This window comes from Podarcis melisellensis (genome assembly GCF_964234715.1).
Source record: "Podarcis melisellensis genome assembly, chromosome: 5".
In the NCBI taxonomy this organism is placed as follows: domain Eukaryota; kingdom Metazoa; phylum Chordata; class Lepidosauria; order Squamata; family Lacertidae; genus Podarcis; species Podarcis melisellensis.
Genome location: NC_138537.1, coordinates 27,802,832 through 27,822,749, shown reverse-complemented (window position 1 = coordinate 27,822,749; position 19,918 = coordinate 27,802,832). Strand labels below are relative to the sequence as shown.

The 19,918-nt window shown below is 40.3% G+C and overlaps 2 protein-coding genes across 4 annotated transcripts in view; both read right to left on the bottom strand.

Moving 5' to 3' along the window:
* Positions 1 to 11,903, bottom strand: part of TFDP2 (transcription factor Dp-2) — a 36,934-nt gene extending 25,031 nt beyond the window's left edge. The window contains exons 1-3 of one of the 3 annotated variants that reach the window (XM_081911299.1): positions 11,877 to 11,903; positions 10,127 to 10,287; positions 2,862 to 2,965 (exon numbers count right to left, since the gene is read on the bottom strand). In XM_081911299.1, coding sequence (XP_081767425.1) covers positions 2,862 to 2,864 — 3 coding nt within the window. In that variant the 5' untranslated portion in view covers positions 2,865 to 2,965; positions 10,127 to 10,287; positions 11,877 to 11,903. Of the gene's footprint in view, positions 1 to 2,861; positions 2,966 to 4,661; positions 4,872 to 10,126; positions 10,288 to 11,876 lie in introns of those variants that run through there. The other 2 variants (XM_081911300.1, XM_081911298.1) reach the window with 2 other exon arrangements.
* Positions 11,904 to 16,422: 4,519 nt separating this feature from the next.
* Positions 16,423 to 19,918, bottom strand: part of GK5 (glycerol kinase 5) — a 32,238-nt gene continuing 28,742 nt past the window's right edge. The window contains exon 16 of the mRNA XM_081911118.1: positions 16,423 to 19,208. Coding sequence (XP_081767244.1) covers positions 19,057 to 19,208 — 152 coding nt within the window. The 3' untranslated portion in view covers positions 16,423 to 19,056. The remainder of the gene's footprint in view (positions 19,209 to 19,918) is intronic.

Below are 19,918 nucleotides of genomic sequence, written 5' to 3'. Positions count from 1 at the left end.
TTGGAGGGGGAAAAGTGCGTCCTATAGGGCGAAAAATACGGTATACCAAAACAGCCCAACAAGGACATCTTGAGTTTTTATGCTTACAAAATGGGGAGAGGGTAACAGAAGCAGAGGATGGAAGTCTGAATCTTAGACTAATTCCAAGTTAGGAAAGTAGATAGAAACTAACCTACAGTCCTACATTGATGAATCAGATAGGGCAGACCTAGCTAGTGGGGGAGGGGGAGGAGTATCTCATCAACAAAAAATGTAGTCTTGGCTTTCAATTTCCCAAGCAAACAAAAAACAGTTGTGAAGATGGAAATCCAGCAGTGGTGTGGGGGCTATCCATTACATGGCACTGAGTGTCTCATGTTGTGTTAGTAGTAGATAGATCAGTTAATGTGGCAGCCCAGTGTGTGGCATCTGTGAAAAGGCAAATTCAATGTTAGAGATCACTAGGAATATGACTGAAAATAAGTCTATCAATGTCATATGCTTTCATATTAATCTATGCTGTCATACCACTTGAAATACTGTGTACAGTTCTGGGTGACATGCCTCAACCTTGTAGAACTAGAAATGGGCAACCAAGATGATCAAGGGCTGAAGCTAGACCCCTATCAAGAACTGCTATAATGTCTGGGCCTTTTTAGTTAAAAAAATGGCAAGTGAGGGGTGACATATTGGAGATGCATGGTGTGCAGAAAGTGGATGGGTAAGTTTTTCTCCTTATCACATAAGACTAGAACACAGGGTCTTCCAATGAAGCTGACTAATGCAAGCTGCTTCAGAAGCCCAGCATATCTGGAGGGATGAGACCCTCTCCCTCCTCTTCAGAAATAGCAGTATTTTGATACTGTACCAGAGTTCATAGTTTAATGCCACTAAATTTTCAGTTGAATATGTACAGTATTATTCAAAGACAAGATAGCTGCAGCTACCTTCAAAGTTTCCTATTATCACGTAACATTTTAGGTTTTAAAACTGGCATTCAAGGTCACTAGTATAAAATTATATGCTGAAAACAAGATGTACCTTTCAGCAGAACTCGAAACTTTGACTATGTAACATGAAAGACCTATTTCCCCTCCGTTGTCCAGTAAGGGAACAACAATTAACAAACCAAACCTATTTAGTTTTGACATGGCCTAATGATTATTGGCTTGAGGTGGTGGTCTTTTACAATGGTGGCGTTAGTGTTACAAAACACACACCTTGCTAAACACCAAGATGCCCCCATCTGTATTGGCATCCTGTATATTTTGAAACTGCACCTGCTTACAGAGGCATTTCCTTGATATTTTGACCCAAGCCTTCTGTTTTAATGGGATTATTTTATTATGTATTTTAATTGTGGGTGTTTTTATTTTAATGCTGTTTGATTGGTTTTTATATATATAAACAACTTAGAAGCCTATTTTGGCATTGATATAAATTTTATATAAATTAAAAATAATTTCAACTTTTTCTCCTGCAATTTACCATTCAGGAATGCCTTTATTTGTTTTGGTAACCTAAATATCACTGTAAACTCAGGGCTAAGATGACAAGTATTAAAAAAGGAGGATATAATTATTTTCTGCACCATACTGCACATTCAGGAGCTATAAACTCCAAATTAGCTGCCAGTTGCAGCTGGACAACTCTTGCAGTTCACTGCAAAGACAGGATCTGGATTAAGTGAAGTTCTTAACCAAATCCATCAAAGTGTTTTGAGCTTCAGTCAGAGATGCACACACCTGAACAGCCAACCATAGTACATATTAGCTTATATCTTTTCTCCATGCCACACCACAACCGTTGTAAAAGCTAGCAACTTGCACTTATGGGCTTTATTTGCTAAGAATGTCTGGTCTAAAAATTGCCAATTCCATCTGCTAGGATGATTCACTGATTGAGGGAGTTCCTGTGCATTCTTGGATAACAAAAGGAAATCTTGATTTATTGCCCGATCAGATCTTTAAGAATTATGGACAGCATGCATGATCACCACATTTTTTCTTTAAAATAAATGCTTAAGCATAGTAGCATATTTAGTCATTAACGTGATTTAGGTTAGATGACAAAGGACTATTAACTAAGGAGTATGACAATCAAACTGCAGAAAAGTAGCCTTTAAGTTGCCCAACAATAGTCAGAGTGGAAGTGACAGCATAAAATGCATTTAACATATTATTGCATAACAAACTTCAAATATTAACAAGTTCTACTACGCAATGCAGTTTTATAGAGACAGGTGCTAAAAATTCTGCTAGTGACATGCTGGTTCTACTACCAAAAGATAAAATAATCTAGTAATAGACTGGAAATTGCAGGGGAGACATGGATCAATATTTTGTGCTATACAGAAAGAAGTGTTCAGTGGAATAAAAAAAGTCATGTGTATTATTTCTTTGCTCTTGTTTCTACAAGTGGAACTATACCAATTAACTTTATTTGTTAAAAGCCAGATTTTTGCCAAGAATCAAGCATACAATGGACATTTGTTTACACTAAGCAAGGAAACTATTGCAAGGGAGTAGCAGGAAATATTGTGTAACTGTTTCTAAGTTTAACCACTAAGTGCAACTGCACAACAAGCTCAGTATCATTCCAGAACATCAGCAGAACTGCATTTATTAATAGCAGTCATACCAGTGCTTTCAAAATAGTGTTTCAACATGGCATGCCTAGAAATCAATGTTTCATTAAGCACCAATTATGATGTTCTCTATTCAGAATCCTAAACTTTTACTAGCAACTAATGCTTACAACTAGTTTTTTTTAAATAAACCAAACATTATTCATAATAAAGAGTACTGGTACGCTGTCAGTTGGAAAGGAAATCTGGCATGAGTTTCTACAGTGCAATGCTGTGAAAGAAAAACAGTACTTACCATTTGGGGTTCAACATTCACATTTATTGGTGCAAATGTTTTTGGCAAACTCTTAGATGATGAGTTGATGGTATACACTGGTAGTGCAATTATGGAAATATTTTCTAAAAAAGGAAAACCATCAGTATTATTTCTACAGAGAAAACAGTATGGCTATGGAAACAAATTTGCCATGTAAGCATGCGAGTAACAACGCTGTTAAGGAAACAGGCACATTGCAAGAAATGAGAAAGGCATTGTGTATTTTTAATTTAAATCCCAGTTTTCCCTCAAGGAGTACAGAAAGTAAGTTTACCCTCACAACTCTGTGAGGCAGGTGAGGAAGATATAGGGACTTGCCCTAGACCACCTAGTGAGTGTTGCAGCTGAGCAGAGGACCAATTGTTTTCACACATTCAAACTCAATGTTAGCTATTGATTCATAACACTGGTTCAAAAAAACCCAAAGACAATGAGCACTGCCTCATGGAACTCAGTGGCTCTAGAAATGTGAAGTAGCATGTTCCTAACATGACTACCATTTTCTAAGGAATGAACAAAGACTAAAAGATTAAACAACCCCTGTCTGCAGGCTCACAATCTAATTGAAATGAATTGTGAGGGAAGAGGAAAACAAACATAAGAAAAGGGTTCTTTCTGGCAGTGATAGGTGGTGCTTATATTCTTCATTTGTTGCAGACCACCTGAGGCAGGAGTATACTCATGCATTCATAATTACTGGGAGTTTCCACTCATGCCAGCTCTATCTGTTCTGGCAGACCTTTGGTTCAGTCCCTATTGTTTGAGAAGACAAGGGCAAGGAGATTCACATTATCTGAACACAATTTCTTTTCCTCCCATTCAAGACATAAAGGCACAAAGGAACAGGCACAACTTTAGGAAACCTCTGTGTTTGAAAACTTAAATATTCTTATCATTTTCAAAGATCTCACACAGAACAATAATCACTGCATTTCACATCTTACCCATTCAAAGCAAATACCCTAATGAAAAGTAAAGGTAGACTTCCCTTTCAAAGGAGAGCATTAAGAGTGCCCAGTACCCAGTTTTACCTATAATCAGGGCACAGTTACTTTCACACTTATGGGAGCAAAACAATGTTGTTTCAGCAATAGGCAAGCTTATACAGAGAGTTACACTGCAACATAAACAATTTCAGTACAAACCATACCTTCCCCAAAACCCAACTTATCTTGGCACAATCATCAATTATCTGATCAGGGCTAAGTATGTGCAACTTCAACAAGTAGACTGAAGAAATGAAGCACACCAATGCCCATCTGAACTTATGATTTGTCATCCAATTAGGAGTCAATGTATACTGTATATATATTTCCTAGTTGGATTGGGAGGGGAGAAGTGATTTAAAAATATGAGCTATTTGGCTAACATACTGTGAAATTATTCCTGTGATAAAAATAAAAAAACTCAGGAAGTCATAATGAAGTGCAAAGAGCAATTTGGTGAGACGTTCTAATTTTAATTCTATTGATTGCTATCTGACCAGAATATATTTCTCCTGACCTTATTTTAACAGACCTTTCTTAGTTCCAGTATGGGGAAAAGGAAGATATAAATATAATAACAACAATAGATCTCACTTGAAGTTTTACAGCAATTCTGCTCTGATTGCAATAGAATATTCAATGTTCTTTAGTCTTAGCAAAACATAACTAATGTATCATACTTGGAACTCTGCAAACCAGTCTGTTGACTAAGCGCGTGTAGCGTACATATCATATTAAACAGTATCTCTCTTGAAGACAGTTGCAGCAGTAGTTAAAAATTGGATCTGTTTACCTTTCACAGGCTTTCTATGCTTGTCCTTGTTACTTCACTATTAAGAAAGGGTATGTAATCCATTGTAGGAGACAGTTCTTTAGTTGTTGATTCTCTGTTCGCTATTCTGATATGAGGTCAATTCTTTATTTAGGTTACCAATCTTTTGCCATGAAATTACCAGAAGGTCATAAATTCAATATAACATGATCCCAGTATGTCAAGCAGAAGCACTTGGTTTAAGAGAAGTTTGATTGGTGAACACAAATGTCTTCAATAAATGCTGAAAGCCGTGTTTTCTATAGAATGTTAAAGCAACACAACACATGGTATTATTATGAATAGATTTTCAATTTTACCCTAATGAAGGACACACACTCGCTGGCCACTTTGCCTTTGAATCTAAGATTTATTTAATCAGTTGGTACAGGCCTCACTACAAACCTTCTGTAATAGTATTTGTAAGAGGAAAGTAATTGTACGCAGACATTATTCTGATATAAAATCTCATCCAAAATTTACACCTAACAGTTCCTTAGTATCTAGATGTTCCTTGTGAGCTATAAAAAGGAAGCTTTACTCCCTAGCCAGGCAGCAGTTAACCTGTAACATCAGACCATAGGGAAACAGAAAGTCATGGAAACAAGATCACCTCCCAGAGCTATCTCCAGAAATCCTCATGAAGTATAGGCAAGAAACAGGTGTGAAAAACAACAAGCACTGAAAGAATGAATAAAAGCAAAAAGTCAAAAAACGAAAGGGAGAAAAATCAATCTTATGTCTTAAAGCCTACGTCAGAACTCCTGAAAGTGTACCAAAAAAAGAGAGAGAAATAAGCATGGGATGAATAGTTTGATGAAGGATGCAGAAGGGGAGGGGGGAGGAATCTGATTAAATGCAACTGTTTAAGGCATGCATACAGACCAGAGTAACCCAAAGGAATCACCCACTATATCTTTAAAAAGATGAGAGCCTAATTTTTTTTCAGTTTTCAGTTGTCTGAGAAACTAGTTCACAGAACAAGAACACAAACAGCATAGTTTAATATATATATTTGAATTCTATTATGTTAGTAAATAATAATGACCTGCAGGGAAAACAAAAACACTTCATCAAAAATAATTTGTGTGTAAAAATAATAATAAAGACACATAGTACAATTACAATCTATGCCTAAAGGTTGTAGCATCAAAATGGAGGAGAGAATGCAGGGCTACCAGATCCGTCTGTATGAGAATTGGGTTGACCATACCCAGGACTTGTGCCCGGGGAGATAGGCAGCAGCTGTGTTGCGTAGCTGATCCTTTCACCTCTCATGCACCTGGTGAATTTTATAATATAAGTTGTTCTGTTAATAGTGTTTTATAGAAGGTGGCTGTTTTACTGATGATTTGTTAATTTTATTTTTATTTGTTAATTATTTAATATGATTTATGTTGTAGTTGTGATGTTCTACTATGTTGTTATTTATTGTATGTAAGCCGCTTTTTGACTCATGTGAGTGGAAAGTGGCAATGAAATAGAATGAATGAATGAATGAATGAATGGTGAGGCTCTCCACCTCTTCTTTTCCTAGAGTAAGGCTGGGAGGGAGGAGGACCTTGCTGCTGCTCGAGTAGCAGCAAAAGCAAAAAAGGAGAAAAGCTGACGCAGCTAAACTGGGGCACATGCCACCATCACCATGAAGGAGAGATGAAGTAGCAGAGGCAGGAGAGGAAGGCAATGGTAATACCATCCTATGTGATATGCCATGAGCACTGTACCTCCTAGGAACAGCCCTAGATTCATAGAATCATAGAGTTGGAAGAGACCACAAGGGCCATCGAGTCCAACCCCCTGCCAAGCAGGAAACACCATCAGAGCACTCCTGACATATGGTTGTCAAGCCTCTGCTTAAAGACCTCCAAAGAAGGAGACTCCTTGGCAACAAATTCCACTGTCAAACAGCTCTTACTGTCAGGAAGTTCTTCCTAATGTTTAGGTGGAATCTTCTTTCTTGTAGTTTGGATCCATTGCTCCGTGTCCGCTTCTCTGGAGCAGCAGAAAACAACCTTTCTCCCTCTATGTGACATCCTTTTATATATTTGAACATGGCTATCATATCACCCCTTAACCTTCTCTTCTCCAGGCTAAGCATGCCCAGCTCCCTTAGCCGTTCCTCATAAGGCATCGTTTCCAGGCCTTTGACCATTTTGGTTGCCCTCCTCTGGACACGTTCCAGTTTGTCAGTGTCCTTCTTGAAGGATACAATACTTTCTAGCAATAGAAGTTACAGCATACCAAAATTAAAATAAGAAACTATTCAAGTTTAAGGGCTCTTGACTACTGGCACAAACCTCTGATAAATTATCTTATTCACATACTCTACCGTATGTCATTTAACTGTTCCTCTATTATTTTCTTAAAGACAACCACCACCTCAGTTACTACCTTTCATAGGAATGTCCACGACTATTGATTTTACTCAAGTCCCTAAAATCAGACAGTCAGCATTTTATTTGAGAAGCAACAAAATTCATCTGTGTTTTTAAGTTTTCAAGTCCAGATACAAAACTTTAAAAGGAGTATTAATCTGTTATAAATTATGCGATTTATAAATTATCTGATATTTTGATTAGAAATGCAGATCAAAAATATATCCTGAAAGTAAATGCATTTCTAATGAACAAAAGAAGTAATCCTAAACTTTTTAGTGATTTTAACAATATAAATTTTAAGTCAATAAATTAAGATTTATGCACCAACTACACAGAAGCCTCTAAGTGACTTATAGCAAGCAACAGATAGAAATATTTTGAAATATAAAGAATTCAGTTATAAAAACCACTGGAAACCCACTTTCCTTTATAAACAATTGGAATAAAGGAAAAGCCCCCAGGGCAAATGTCTTAACACTTTAACAGTGGAAGAAGTCTGCCTTAACTGCTAATCATAGTGGACAGTGAACATGACTCAATTGGCAGAACATGAGCATGTGACCTTCTGTAATAAGAAAGGTGGGAGGTCCTCTCGATTTTTGGACTCCTTACACAGATCTATTTGTTTAAACATCTGAACACAGCCATCCCTCCCTCCCTCTTGTTTGCACAGACCACATATTGATATATTACGGTTTAGTTTGTACTGTATTTCAATTAAAAAAACTATTAATAAAGAAAGAAAAGTCACAATTCACATAATAAATAATAAAATAACCAGGTGGGAGAATATGTTAATGCTGAAAACACTAAAAGCCATTACTACTGTTAGAATCAATAAAAATGGAGGTAAAAAGATTGCAGTGTGTATGCCAGGTGAGCCCATATGTGGGGCCCGGGGGGGATGCCACTAAAAAGGCCTTCTCTATACGGCTTTTGGTGCCTGCCACAAATTGTTTTGTTATAACAAGTCTACCAAGGCATCTTATTTAAGTAAGTTTTAAAATGAGTAATTTGGGGTGAAGTCAACATAGCACATTTCTGTTACCTGCTGCAACAATCTCCCCTCTCCTCCCACCACACACAATTCTGGGAGATATTCCGGCCCTCCAGAGTGTATTTGGGGGAAGCATACAGGAGAGGTAGTCTCACTGTGCTGGTTGAAGTCTCTGAACTGGCTTCCACTAACATTAATAGGGTAGTTGAATTCAGTCCTATATTTCTTTTTTAAATTTTTATACGTAACTTGCTTTTAATGTTCATTTTTAATTGGTATTTTAATGAATATTTCAGATTGCCTAATGCAAGCTGCTTAGAGGTCCTTTGCTCTAGCAAGTGATATACAGTGGTGCCTCGCAAGACGAAATTAATTCGTTCCGCAAGTTTTTTCGTCTTGCGAGTTTTTCGTCTTGCGAAGCACGGTTTCCCATAGGAATGCATTGAAAATCAATCAATGCGTTCCTATGGAAACCGCCTTCAGACCAGGCCCGGGGACAGTCTGTCCCCCGACCTCTTCTGAATGCTGGGGGGGGGGGGACAAGGGCTTTTCTTCCCACCCCCAGCATTTTAAAAAACCCCGGGACAGCGGAGGACTTCTCCGCTGTCCCGGGGTTTTTTAAAAGCCCCCGGGAAGGCAGGCAGGGGGGACAAAACTTTTGCCCCCCGCCGGCCTTCAGAAGAGGTCCAGGACCTCTTCTGAAGGCCAGCGGGGGGCAAAAGTCTTTGCTCCCCCCGCCTGCCTTCAAAAGCTGTCCGGGATAGCGGGAAGCGCTTCCCTGCTATCCCGGACTGCTTTTAAAATGCTGGCAGTGGGGAGCAAAGCCTTTCGGCCCCCGCCGGCCTTCCTGGACCTCTTCTGAAGGCCGGAGGGGGGGAAAGGCTTTGCTCCCCACCGCCAGCATTTAAAAGAGGTCCCCGGAGATTTCCCTATGGGCTTTCTTCTTGCGAAGCAAGCCCATAGGGAAATTCGTCTTGCGAAGCAACTCGCAAACGGAAAACCCTTTCGTCTTGCGGGTTTTCCGTCTTGCGAGGCATTTGCCTTGCGGGGCACCACTGTACAGATTTTGTTAAATAACCAGACTTTTAAAAAGCTAATTGTTTTGCAAGCAGTCTTATTTGTTTTTATAATCATAAATACTAAAGTTGTTGATATGGCTTTTGCTGCTCTAATGAAGTTAATACTTTTAAAATACTTAAACACTACTTCTCAATGTTTGACTCAATTCTTTTTAAACTGATCAAATGTCCAAACTAATTTATCAAACTGAAATTGATACATAATTACAATTAACTGCAAAGTTGTTTTAATTCAAAATGTTTTAATCATTCAATCATGCTTAAATTTAAGAAGGCCTACTTGCATATTCAAGCTTTGTATAAGAAAAGGCATGCTCTTCGAAACAAAAGCATTGAAGATTTACTCAAATTTTACATGTATCAAGGATTATTTTCAGTGACTGGCACACTAAACCCATCTCCTATTAATGCTCATTTCTTGTCAATAATGTAAAACAGCACAATATCAGTTCCAGCCTAATAGTGCCACCCACACTGTCTTGGAATAAACTATAAGGCAACTGGTGTGTCGTGAGCCAACAATATTCAACCTAGGTCAGTGCTAATATTTTTGAAGCACAAATTAGCCAAGTCCACCAAACCAGTTAAAATTAAGATACTTCTTCCAAACCTCCTTTTAAACACACACTGTGTGCTGGCAGTGTTTTACTATGCTCACTTTCCCCTCAATGAAAAATCTTAAATTGCCAAATGTTTTATTAAATTTAAAATAAAAAAATTAAGGCATAACTATTTTGAGAGGTTTTTACATAGTGCCATACCCAGCACTTTTTATTTACAATAACTGATTTAGCCCACATTATTAAGATGCAGATGACATATTCCAATTCTGAATCTCTAAGTGACAAACTATAGTAACTTCACCCCTCCCCCAGCATACTGCTCTTTTCCTGTGTAAACTTTCAGGAATGATTTATTGAGCACATTATGTTCAACTCTTAAAACTGCTACTGAAGGTAAAAAGTATCCAGTGTGTTAGGTAAAAATACTTACCCAGGAAGACAGAAACCAAAACGATATATTCCCTGGACTAAGGAAGCATGCCTTTTACTGCAGTACCAAGTCTCCAGTCTTTGTTACTATTCAGAGGAAACTTGAGATGGTGCCAGACATGAGCAGTCAAATGCAGAAGCACTCCATTTACAAGTGGATATCTAGAATAGCAAAAGGATGCTCTGATAAGATGGTCTCCTGTATAATATATATTAATATCCCCAATAAACTTTCCAACTGCACAAATATTTTTAATAACTTTCTTTGAAGCACTATACTTTGGCTAAAATTCAAAGTAGTGACGCTAGCATGTGAGAAAGAACTGCATGTGCAGCAAAAGCTTACTTTGTTATGACTACTGCAGCAATTCTCACTTTCAAAGAGGCAAGCAGTTTCTAAGTTGCACATGATGTTGCAGAAATATGAAGATGGTACTCTCCTCTCTCATTCTCAATTAAACAAAAAAAATACCACTATTTGAATTCTTACTGTATGCCAGCAGTATAAATATTGTGTTCCATTTACTCAGATATCAGAACATTTTAATTTATAAAGAAAAGAACGCAGGAAAGATACTTTAAGCCACCTTGAACAAAGTTACTCGAAAGGAAGAATAAAACAGGAAACTGCTGAATTACTCATCAAGAGCTTCACTGTTATCACTAATTGGACTAAATTGAGACAATGAATTCTGACCACATTGCATGCATTAATTGGCTTTCCAATGCCAGGATATGTTATGAGCAACTCTTTTATAAATGACCACTGTTAATCACTGACTCTGTACTTCTTACATTCCATCTACCTCTGACTTCACTGTTTAGATTTTTTAATAAAAAATATTTATCTACCATTTTATATTAAAAGTAATCCAAAGCAATTTATCAATAAAATAATAGAACTCAAAACTTTTAAAATTGCAGTATCCACAGCAGATAAATGATGGGATGTGCCAAACCAATACTAGTGGTCGAGGAAGACCTGAATGAAGAGTTATGTTTCTAACATATGCCAAAACCTTAGTAAGGTCCATGCATATCTAATTTCCAAGGGGAAGCAGTTCCCCCACAAGCCATGTGCATATATAACTGTGACTCATGATAACATTTATGCATCTGATTATGTGAGCTGCAGCTTATAGTATAATATATTTGTTAGCCTTTAATGTGCAAAAAGACTGCTGTAAAGCACACTGAGAAGATAAGACTGGTGAAAGGGAAACTTGACCTCTCCTCACTAAAGCAGTCTGAAAGCTCTAGTAACGATCTGAAATAAGATTTCCAAACTGTCTGATCAGACCATAATTCTACAATCATGGTCCATGTATTTCTCTGATTTGAAATATGAGATACAGGCTAGTATCATCTGGAAAAGGACAGACACATACTGGGGTGAGATTTTTTTTTAATAAAATATGTTAGCGGTAATATTTTCAATGAAACAGGATTGGAATAATTTTATTCATGTAAAGTGGTATGAAAATTTATTAAATAAATAATAAATGGATTCCTCTGCCAATACTACCCCCTCTTGTTTTACTTGTAAAGGTCCTCCAGCAGGAAAACAGATTCTGACAACATACAGAACTGGAGGTGGGAAGCTTCATTTTTCTGAACTTCAATTCATATCTGGACCCCAAGTCAAATCAGACAGAACCTGAAGAGTTTTGAACTGAAGTGGCCAGTCTTTCAAATCAGGGTCCAAAACCAAATCTTGTGGTTGATGCACATCTCTTAGACACATAGCTTACCTTCATAACTGAATGCAGCCATCATAAAATCTCTCTTCAGCTGAGAGAGAAAAAAGGAACAGTGAAATTTTAAAGTGTGAGAGACAGAAGACTTGAATTGCAGAGCAAAATCGGCCTTCCATTGAACAACTCGGCTGAAGGTCAAAGGCCAGGGATGGAGAACCATCAGACTTTGGGCTTACATTGGCCCAGGTCCCAATTTAGCCTGAAAGACCATTTCACTCAAACTACAGCCACCAGCCTTGCACCTCATACCATATGTGGCTTAGGTCTGGGGCAGGTTGAAGTATGTCTGACAAGCAACTGTCAGAAGCCTTAAAGTGATACCATTTTTCCAGTGAAAAGGGAGGCTTGCTTAATCAGTGGTGACAGAAAGCCTCTAATAATTGACTCTACAGTACTATGAAAACCAGCCAAGCTTTCATGACACAAGGCATACTTTGTTTGGTCATCTGTGGGACAACCTGTGGTTAACCCAAGGTTAGTTAAACAAAGCATAACTTAGCATTACATCCAAAACAGGTCATTAGAATATATTTGCTGAAGAACTGTTGGAAATTTACCAGAGAATAAATTGTTTCAATATCAATAACGGCACCCTTCCAACCTTACAGAATTTAACAGTTCAAGAAGTCACCCAAAGTGACCCCACCATCTGTTATGACCTTTTCTTGTTTTGTACAAAATAACTTTTGAAGTTGATTTCAAAGTGCAGTTTTACCCCACCATTTAACTGCTATCACGCAGCTTCCAATGGAGCATAAAATGGAAGTGCAAGGTTTTTGTCTATCCTATTTCTGCTGCAACTGAAATAAAACAATGTAGCTAGCCTGAAGTGTGAGTTTGCATATTTTCAGCTTAATATTTTCTATAGACCCTAAATATGTCTGTTGTAGATTAAAAAGTTTTCAGTAACAACGAATCAACTGGTGTATAAACACTGACAAGTTAATACTTATTACAGCATTTATGGGCCAGCTTTACCTTTAGGTGGGGACATAATTGTGTTTTTCTGTATGTGAGAAGTTAAAATGTGGCAGTTGATAAGACAAACACTAGAAATGTCAGTCCTGGAATTTCAACACCATGCATGCCCTACCCCAGGTCAAACAGTTCTGTCTGCCTGAGGTTGTAACTCATGGCAAATCTGGGACATAATCATGTTTCTCAGTACCCTTACCACCCTCCCTTCAACACAGACACAAAAGAATGTCTAGCTACAGACATTACTTCACTATCTCATTTCAGCTGCTCCTGGATTTTTATTCAAAACATAGATAAGAGTGTTTTGGCTTTGTAAGGTCAGTTTGAAATAATGGCAAGTATTTTACTCCTCTATTAGTGTATTTTGCATAGATTTAATGTACGTTTAGTTATTTAATATTTGCACGCTACCATATTTTTTTGAATGGTATGTGGTTTGCATAAACATTTTGGCCAAGCCCCAAAATCTTGAGATTAAAAATATAGATAAATAATCTAGCATATGCTTACCTGGGGGTTAAACTTCATTGAAATCAGTAAGATTTAATCTGAGTAAAACATATGTAAGCACACTTCCACCCTAAACAAAGCTAGGCCACAGTGAACACAGAAACACATTCCTGAAGCAGGCATATTTAGAATCGGGGCTCTAAATAGTTAAAGCAGTTAAGTAGCCCTTATTGCACCAACTTCCGTCACAAGTTGGCACAAGGCAAAAGAAAGGAAGCTGGTGTGAAGCGTAATTAAAAAAAATAAAATCAAGTCCCAAATCGGGGGGGCGGGGTGTGTGCGTGTGTGCAACAATCCTCTGCACCCCATGGGGTGACGGAGGAAAGCTCAGCAGCCTATAGCCACAGCCATTTTTATTCATGGATCCATGTAACGTTCTACATTTCACCAAGTTACCTACACCAGGGCAGTTGCACCTCCGATCCCAGCCCTTCAGGATTACAAGCCTCGCAGGAAACAATAATCAGGCTCTGGCCATCTGTTTACCGGCGGTGGGGTTGGTGGGTGGGGGGATGGGGTGCCCAGAGCGCCGAGTGCGCACTTCCCAAGTCACAGCAGTAGTGGCCAAGGCTCCCGCGACCGCCAGGGTTGGGCAGCACCGCTCTGGAGGCCTCGTGGATGCAAACGGGCATCCGAGGGAAGGCGAGGACAGGCTGTGCGTGGAAGGGCTGCAGGGGTCCGAGGAGAGAGCGCGCCCCCTTCCCCACCACCGGCCAGGGGAAGCACATTCGCAAGGCTGGAGGAAGAGGAGGAGACGCGGAAGTGGGGGGGGGGGAGGAGATAAAGCTCCCCGGCAACAGAATTAATCACACAATTGCAGAGTTGGGAAGGGACCACGAGGGTCATCTAGCCCAACCCCCCTGCAAGGCAGGAACCTTCTGCCCAGCGTGGGTTTCGAACCCACAACCTCAAGGAGCCTCATGTTCCACCAACGGAGCTCTCTCAGTAATAAGGGAGAGCGCCCTCGGTGGCGACGGCAAAGAGCACGACCCGCCTCTCCTCACCCTCCCGGCCTCAAGACCACGAGAGAGGCGTCGGGGCCTAACGGCCGTCTGCAAGACACCGACGCCGGTTTCTGAGGAGAAATTAGTGCGGGGACGGGGGGGCAGGGTAGCCTTAGCACCACACCTCCATTAAAAAAGAAAAGACCCGGTAAGTTCCGCCGTCGTCGTCGGACCCTAATGGCTCTTACCGGCCTCAGCCGCCGCGCCGCCGCCTCCGGTCGCTCTACAGCCCAGCCGGCCGGCCCGCCTCGCCTCTCCCTCAGCAGCCCCAACAGTCGCCTCTGTCAGCTTCGCTATCGCTCTCTCTCCCCCGCACAAGCTTGGCGGCGTCTGGCGACCCGGCTCGCCCATTGGTCGACGCGTCCGCGCGGAGCCTGGCGTCTCCGGGCTCTCATTGGTCCTCGTGGCTGTGTGTACACAATCGGCGCCGCCACTCGGAAGCGGACGGGCAAGAGGGAAGGGGCGGGGCTCAAGTTCTGGAACGGACCTTAAGGCAACTTGGGGGGCGGGAGAGGGAGAAGGGGGCGTGTCGTCGGAAGCCCCGCCCCCTCCACTGGGATATGTTTGGGAACTGCTAATTCCGCCCGTCAGTCTAGGTTGATAAGGCTGTGGCTGCATTGGCATTGGCATCCAGAAGAGAAAGTTACGGAAGCTGCGAAGCAGGCCATTTGAATCGCAGCGCACCATCCCATAATAACACTTTCAAATTGTGCTGCCCACGAATTATTATTGAATCTGAAAACTGGGAGCACGTATTTATCGCTAAAATCCCTATAAGTAATTCTTAATTATTTCAGGGAGGTTAAGTTCCTTTGAATTCACATCGGCAGGAATCGACTATATATTTTGGAAAGTGCGTTGATCGTTTGCTCTCTCTAAATTCAGGGGCCTCTCGAGCAGCGGCGGACCTATATTTTGGGGGCCCTGAAGCTTGAACAGATATGGGCGGCCCCTTCGCAACCAGCAAAGTGGGAAACCACTGTATCCTTCAATGGGGTTGTTTATAAAGGAAAAGAATGCAAGCAATGTCTCGCCAAAAGTGCCTATCTTTTAAGTGCCTTTAATTACCCTTCTATGGCAAGTAATAGAGCCGCATTGCCTTCTATGGCAAGGATAGAGCCACATTCCAAATTAGTATTTACCTAGGTTTCAGTGGGGATTTCTATAGGTTGTTTCCAGTATTGGGCTATTGTTATTCAGGCTGCTGATAATAGGAAAAAAATTCTAAGTCTCTGCATTTAAGGTTCAAACCACCCTATTTTGTGTAGGATTGCAGTTACCCTGTCAAAAATTGGCTCTTACACTACTAAGAGTGGGGAACCACAAGCCCAGGTGCCAAACATAGCCCTCCAGCCTTGGAGTGGAGAACCTCTGACCTTCCAGAGGTTGCTGCTAGGCTACAACTCCCTCCTTATGGTTCTGGCTGATGGGAGTTATGGTCCACCAGATGATATTGGACTTCGTTCCTCACTGCAGGTTTAGATTTCAAAGTATCTGCTTTATATACATTATTTACACAATGGGCTGCACATGATTGGCTAATTCCGGAATTCTACTGTAAGCCAATCAGGTTGTGGATTCACTTCTATCTGGAGCATGATTGGGTGGTTCCTGCTAACCAATCATACTGCTGCATTGTTCTAGGACCAATCAGACTGCTGCATTCTGAATCCTATTGTTCTAGGACCAATCAGACTGCTGCAGTTTGGATCCTATTCAACTCAGTACATACCGGTAACAAATACACTAAAAGATTGGTGAACTAGTACATTATATATGTAGTTATATATCCAAATTTTAATTCTTCATATGGTTCATAAGTTATTCATAACTTTGAAACTATTACAGAGGTCTCAGACACAGACAGTGGGGACAAATATTGACAATCTCCCTTTTTTTGATAGGGTGCAGCAGAAGGGGAGAAACAACAACAAGGAAAATGGAGTGGGAAGTTGACAAAAATAAGAAAAAATAAGTGATTTGATTATATAGGCTAAAAATGTTGAAACTTAATAAGATATAATTTTTTAAAAAAAGACAATCTCCACTTTTTCAGAGCAGCGCAATAAGATTTTATTAATGAATTAGAAATCTTATTAGTATCTCTGCAAGGTAGAGACAGTCAGCTGAGTAACAGTTTATAAGTAAACATTCTGCCATAGAACTGGCCTACAATATGAAGAAATATTCCATAAACCTTCAGTTCTTGTGCACACATATTGCATAGTCTGGGTTTCTCAGATGTGTATAGACACATACACAAAGTCATGTTAACCCATGTACAATAGTCCATAATAAGCAACAAGTGCACACCTGTAACTGACCAATATAAAAATAAAACCTTTTACAAATACACAACACAGTTCACAAGATGCCCTGGCTCTGGGCAGATAAAAATAATTAGTACAGATTGTCACAGAAAATTTCCAGTTTGAACCCCATTCTCATTCAGGCACTTAAGACCATTGCATGGTGACAAATGGCAGGATAAACCAGAATTCTTCCCTAAAAATTCTAACTAGAATGAAAAGTTGGTCACTATTGTGCAGAACTAGCATGGATCATGTGCTTTTAATTTGTATGGTAGGTGTGGAAGGACATAAGAGTGTTTATTTGTCTCAATGCCTTTGAAGATCAAAGTGCTCTCCTCGCATTCAAACTTATGTTGTGTGTCCTAAGGGATGAGGAGGTGAAAGAAAGGAAAAGTTCTTGAGAGTGATGAAAAGGATAGTTGACTTTCAGAATCAAAGTGGCATCAGTCCGGCAGCCCAGCCTACCTGGATGGAATATGTGAAAGTACTGCTTTATAGAGAGTATACTGAGCTTGGAGATCCCCTTTGCACACCTGAAAGCCAGTGCCAGCCCACCCATGAGGCAAGGTGAGGTGACCGCCTCAGGTGGCAGGATCCCTAGGGGCAGCAGATCTTGATGTGTACCTTTATTCCCCCCGCCTTTGTTCCTGATGTAGATCTTCACTCACTCTTTCTTCCCTAGTGGAGAGGTGGGGGGTGCCATTCTGTTGTTTGGCTCAGGTGCCAAAAACTGTCATGGATGCTGTCATTTGAGATTCCTGCATTGTAGGGGATTGGACTAGATGACCCTTGGGGGTGGCCTTCCAACTCATTTTCCTGGCCCTAGAGAGAATTCTGCCAGAGATCTGTTTCACTTTGCTATAAAGCCTATTTTACCACCACCCCGAAATAAAAACCAAACCGAAGCACTTTAAAAGGGCCATCACTCAATGGCAGGGACATCTGCTTTCACTGCAAAATGTCCCAGATTCAATCCTCAACATTCCCAGTTGGAACTTGGAAAGGATGCTGTCTAAAACCCCGGAAAGGCATTGCAGTGCTGAGCTAGATGGGTGAATGGTCTGACTCAATGAAAGACAACTTCCTATGTTTTTAGAGAGTACATAAAGTTGCATGAGACTTGTCACTAGCCAATAGATATCCATAACTCTTTGGCCACAATTTTATACAGGGTTGATCTGCAAAAAATATATACCTATTCTAGCTGGAAGAAAAATGCTTTCCCAGTGACATAATGATGAAGTGTGGGTGCAATTTCCTGGTAACAAGAAGCGGTAGCCTGTGCAAAGACTTCTGCATTACACACAACAACTATACAATTATTGCATGAATTTATTGTACCTGGAAGTAGATTGCAATTTCCCCTTTGAATAACTCCTTGTACTCTATTTAAAACCCCCTTGGTGGGTTTGCGCTTAAATGCTGCTGACAAAAACATTAGATGCACAAGCATAATTTCACATACGCTCTACCTTATCTATTTTATATTCAGGTTGTATTTGCAGATAGAAATCAATCATTGAGGTAGAGTTTGAAACAATGCAAGTAAAACAGATGAACACAATGGAAAATTAAACTGGGTGAGGGGAGATCTAGTTGTGGTGACATATTCCTTCCAAAAAGAGCAGAAGACAATCCTGACCTACTCTGGATTTGGAAGCCTCAACTGTAATTGGTTAATGTAGCAGCTAAATAGGATTAAAAAAAAATAAAGGCTGGGGCTCTCTGGATTCCCAAGAATCTGCATTAGCAGCAATGCTTCACTACCTTTGGCCACAGGGATTCCCAAACCTTTCCTCACCTATATACCATGGGGATTGCTAACTGATTTCCAACATCATCTGGCAATTCAGCTGATCTCTCCCAGGTGGCCAGGCTTTAATTTCAGACAGCTAAAGAAGTGAAGATCATCACTGAAAGCAGAGGTCAATCAGCTTAGTTGTCTCAGTGCCTCTTACTGCGAGGCAACTCTCAGTGGGCAAGCAGCCACATTCTGTGCTAGGTTGCAGATGGATGAAATCACAAGTCTGGAAGAACAAGGTGCTTTTTGCTACTTTCCACTTATCATGGAAGCTTCTTGTGTTAAGGTAAAACATCAACAGTAATGTAAGAACAAAAAAACCAGCTAGGACTTTTGCATTCAGGTATCTTTGTCATCACATTTAGTTGCCTATTACAGGAAGTCGCCCCTTGGGAACTTTGGCATTCAGTCTCTTGAAGGTGGTTACTTCCAGAGGGGCAGCTGATATGTTTTAATTAACCTCACGGAAGAAGCAGAAATGAACTCTAAAACAGAACTGCAGTTGTGTTTGCATTGTCCTATAAATATAATCTAAAATATTAATTTAACATTTTGCAATAATCCCATTTCTATGATGTCTGGCTGTACCAACTGAGAGAACGTTGAACAGCTTTCACCCAGTTGCTCATGGCTGGCTCGTATTCCTCCAGCTCCTTTTGAGGCTTAAAAACTATGTCTGTTTGCCTCAGCTGTTTCAGTTGCTCTTTGTCCTTCCAGAATCCTAGAAACAAACGTAACAAAACAAAACAAAAAAATCACTCCCGAGCTGAAAAACATAAATGTTGCACCTGGAATTCGTCATACCATATCATGGGGGCCACCCAAGGAAGCTGAATGCTGGAAGATTTCAGACAGACAAAATCACATGCTTCTTTTACATGGTGCATAGCTGGAATTAACTCCCATGGGATGTAGTGATGGCCACCAACTTGGATGGCTTTAAAAGAGGATTAGACAAATTCATAGAGGATAAGGAGATCTTTGGCTACTAGCCACAATGGCTATGAGCAGTATGCCTCTGGATATTAAGTGCTTGGAATCACAAGTGGGGAGAGTGCTGTTGCACTCAGTGCCCTGCTGTTGTACTCAGGTACTTGATCCTGCACAAGGACCACCAGGTGGGCCTTATTATTGATTTTAAGGTATGGACATGTTAGCATGGGAGAAGCATTTCTCCTTATCAGGGCCCCAGTCCATTCAGGGCTTTAACTGTTAAGTATAAGCACCTTGAATTCGCCCCAGAAAAATAGCTGGTAATCAGTTCCTTTTTTCAATGGGAGTTCCATGTGCGGAGCCTGCCACAGCCATAAGCACTCTGCCCGTCACATTTTATACTTGTTGCAATTTTCAAATGATCTTCAAGGGCAGCTCCAGGTGGAGCATGTTACAGTTGTCTAGCATGCAGGTTACCAGGGCATTGGTAGCTATAGC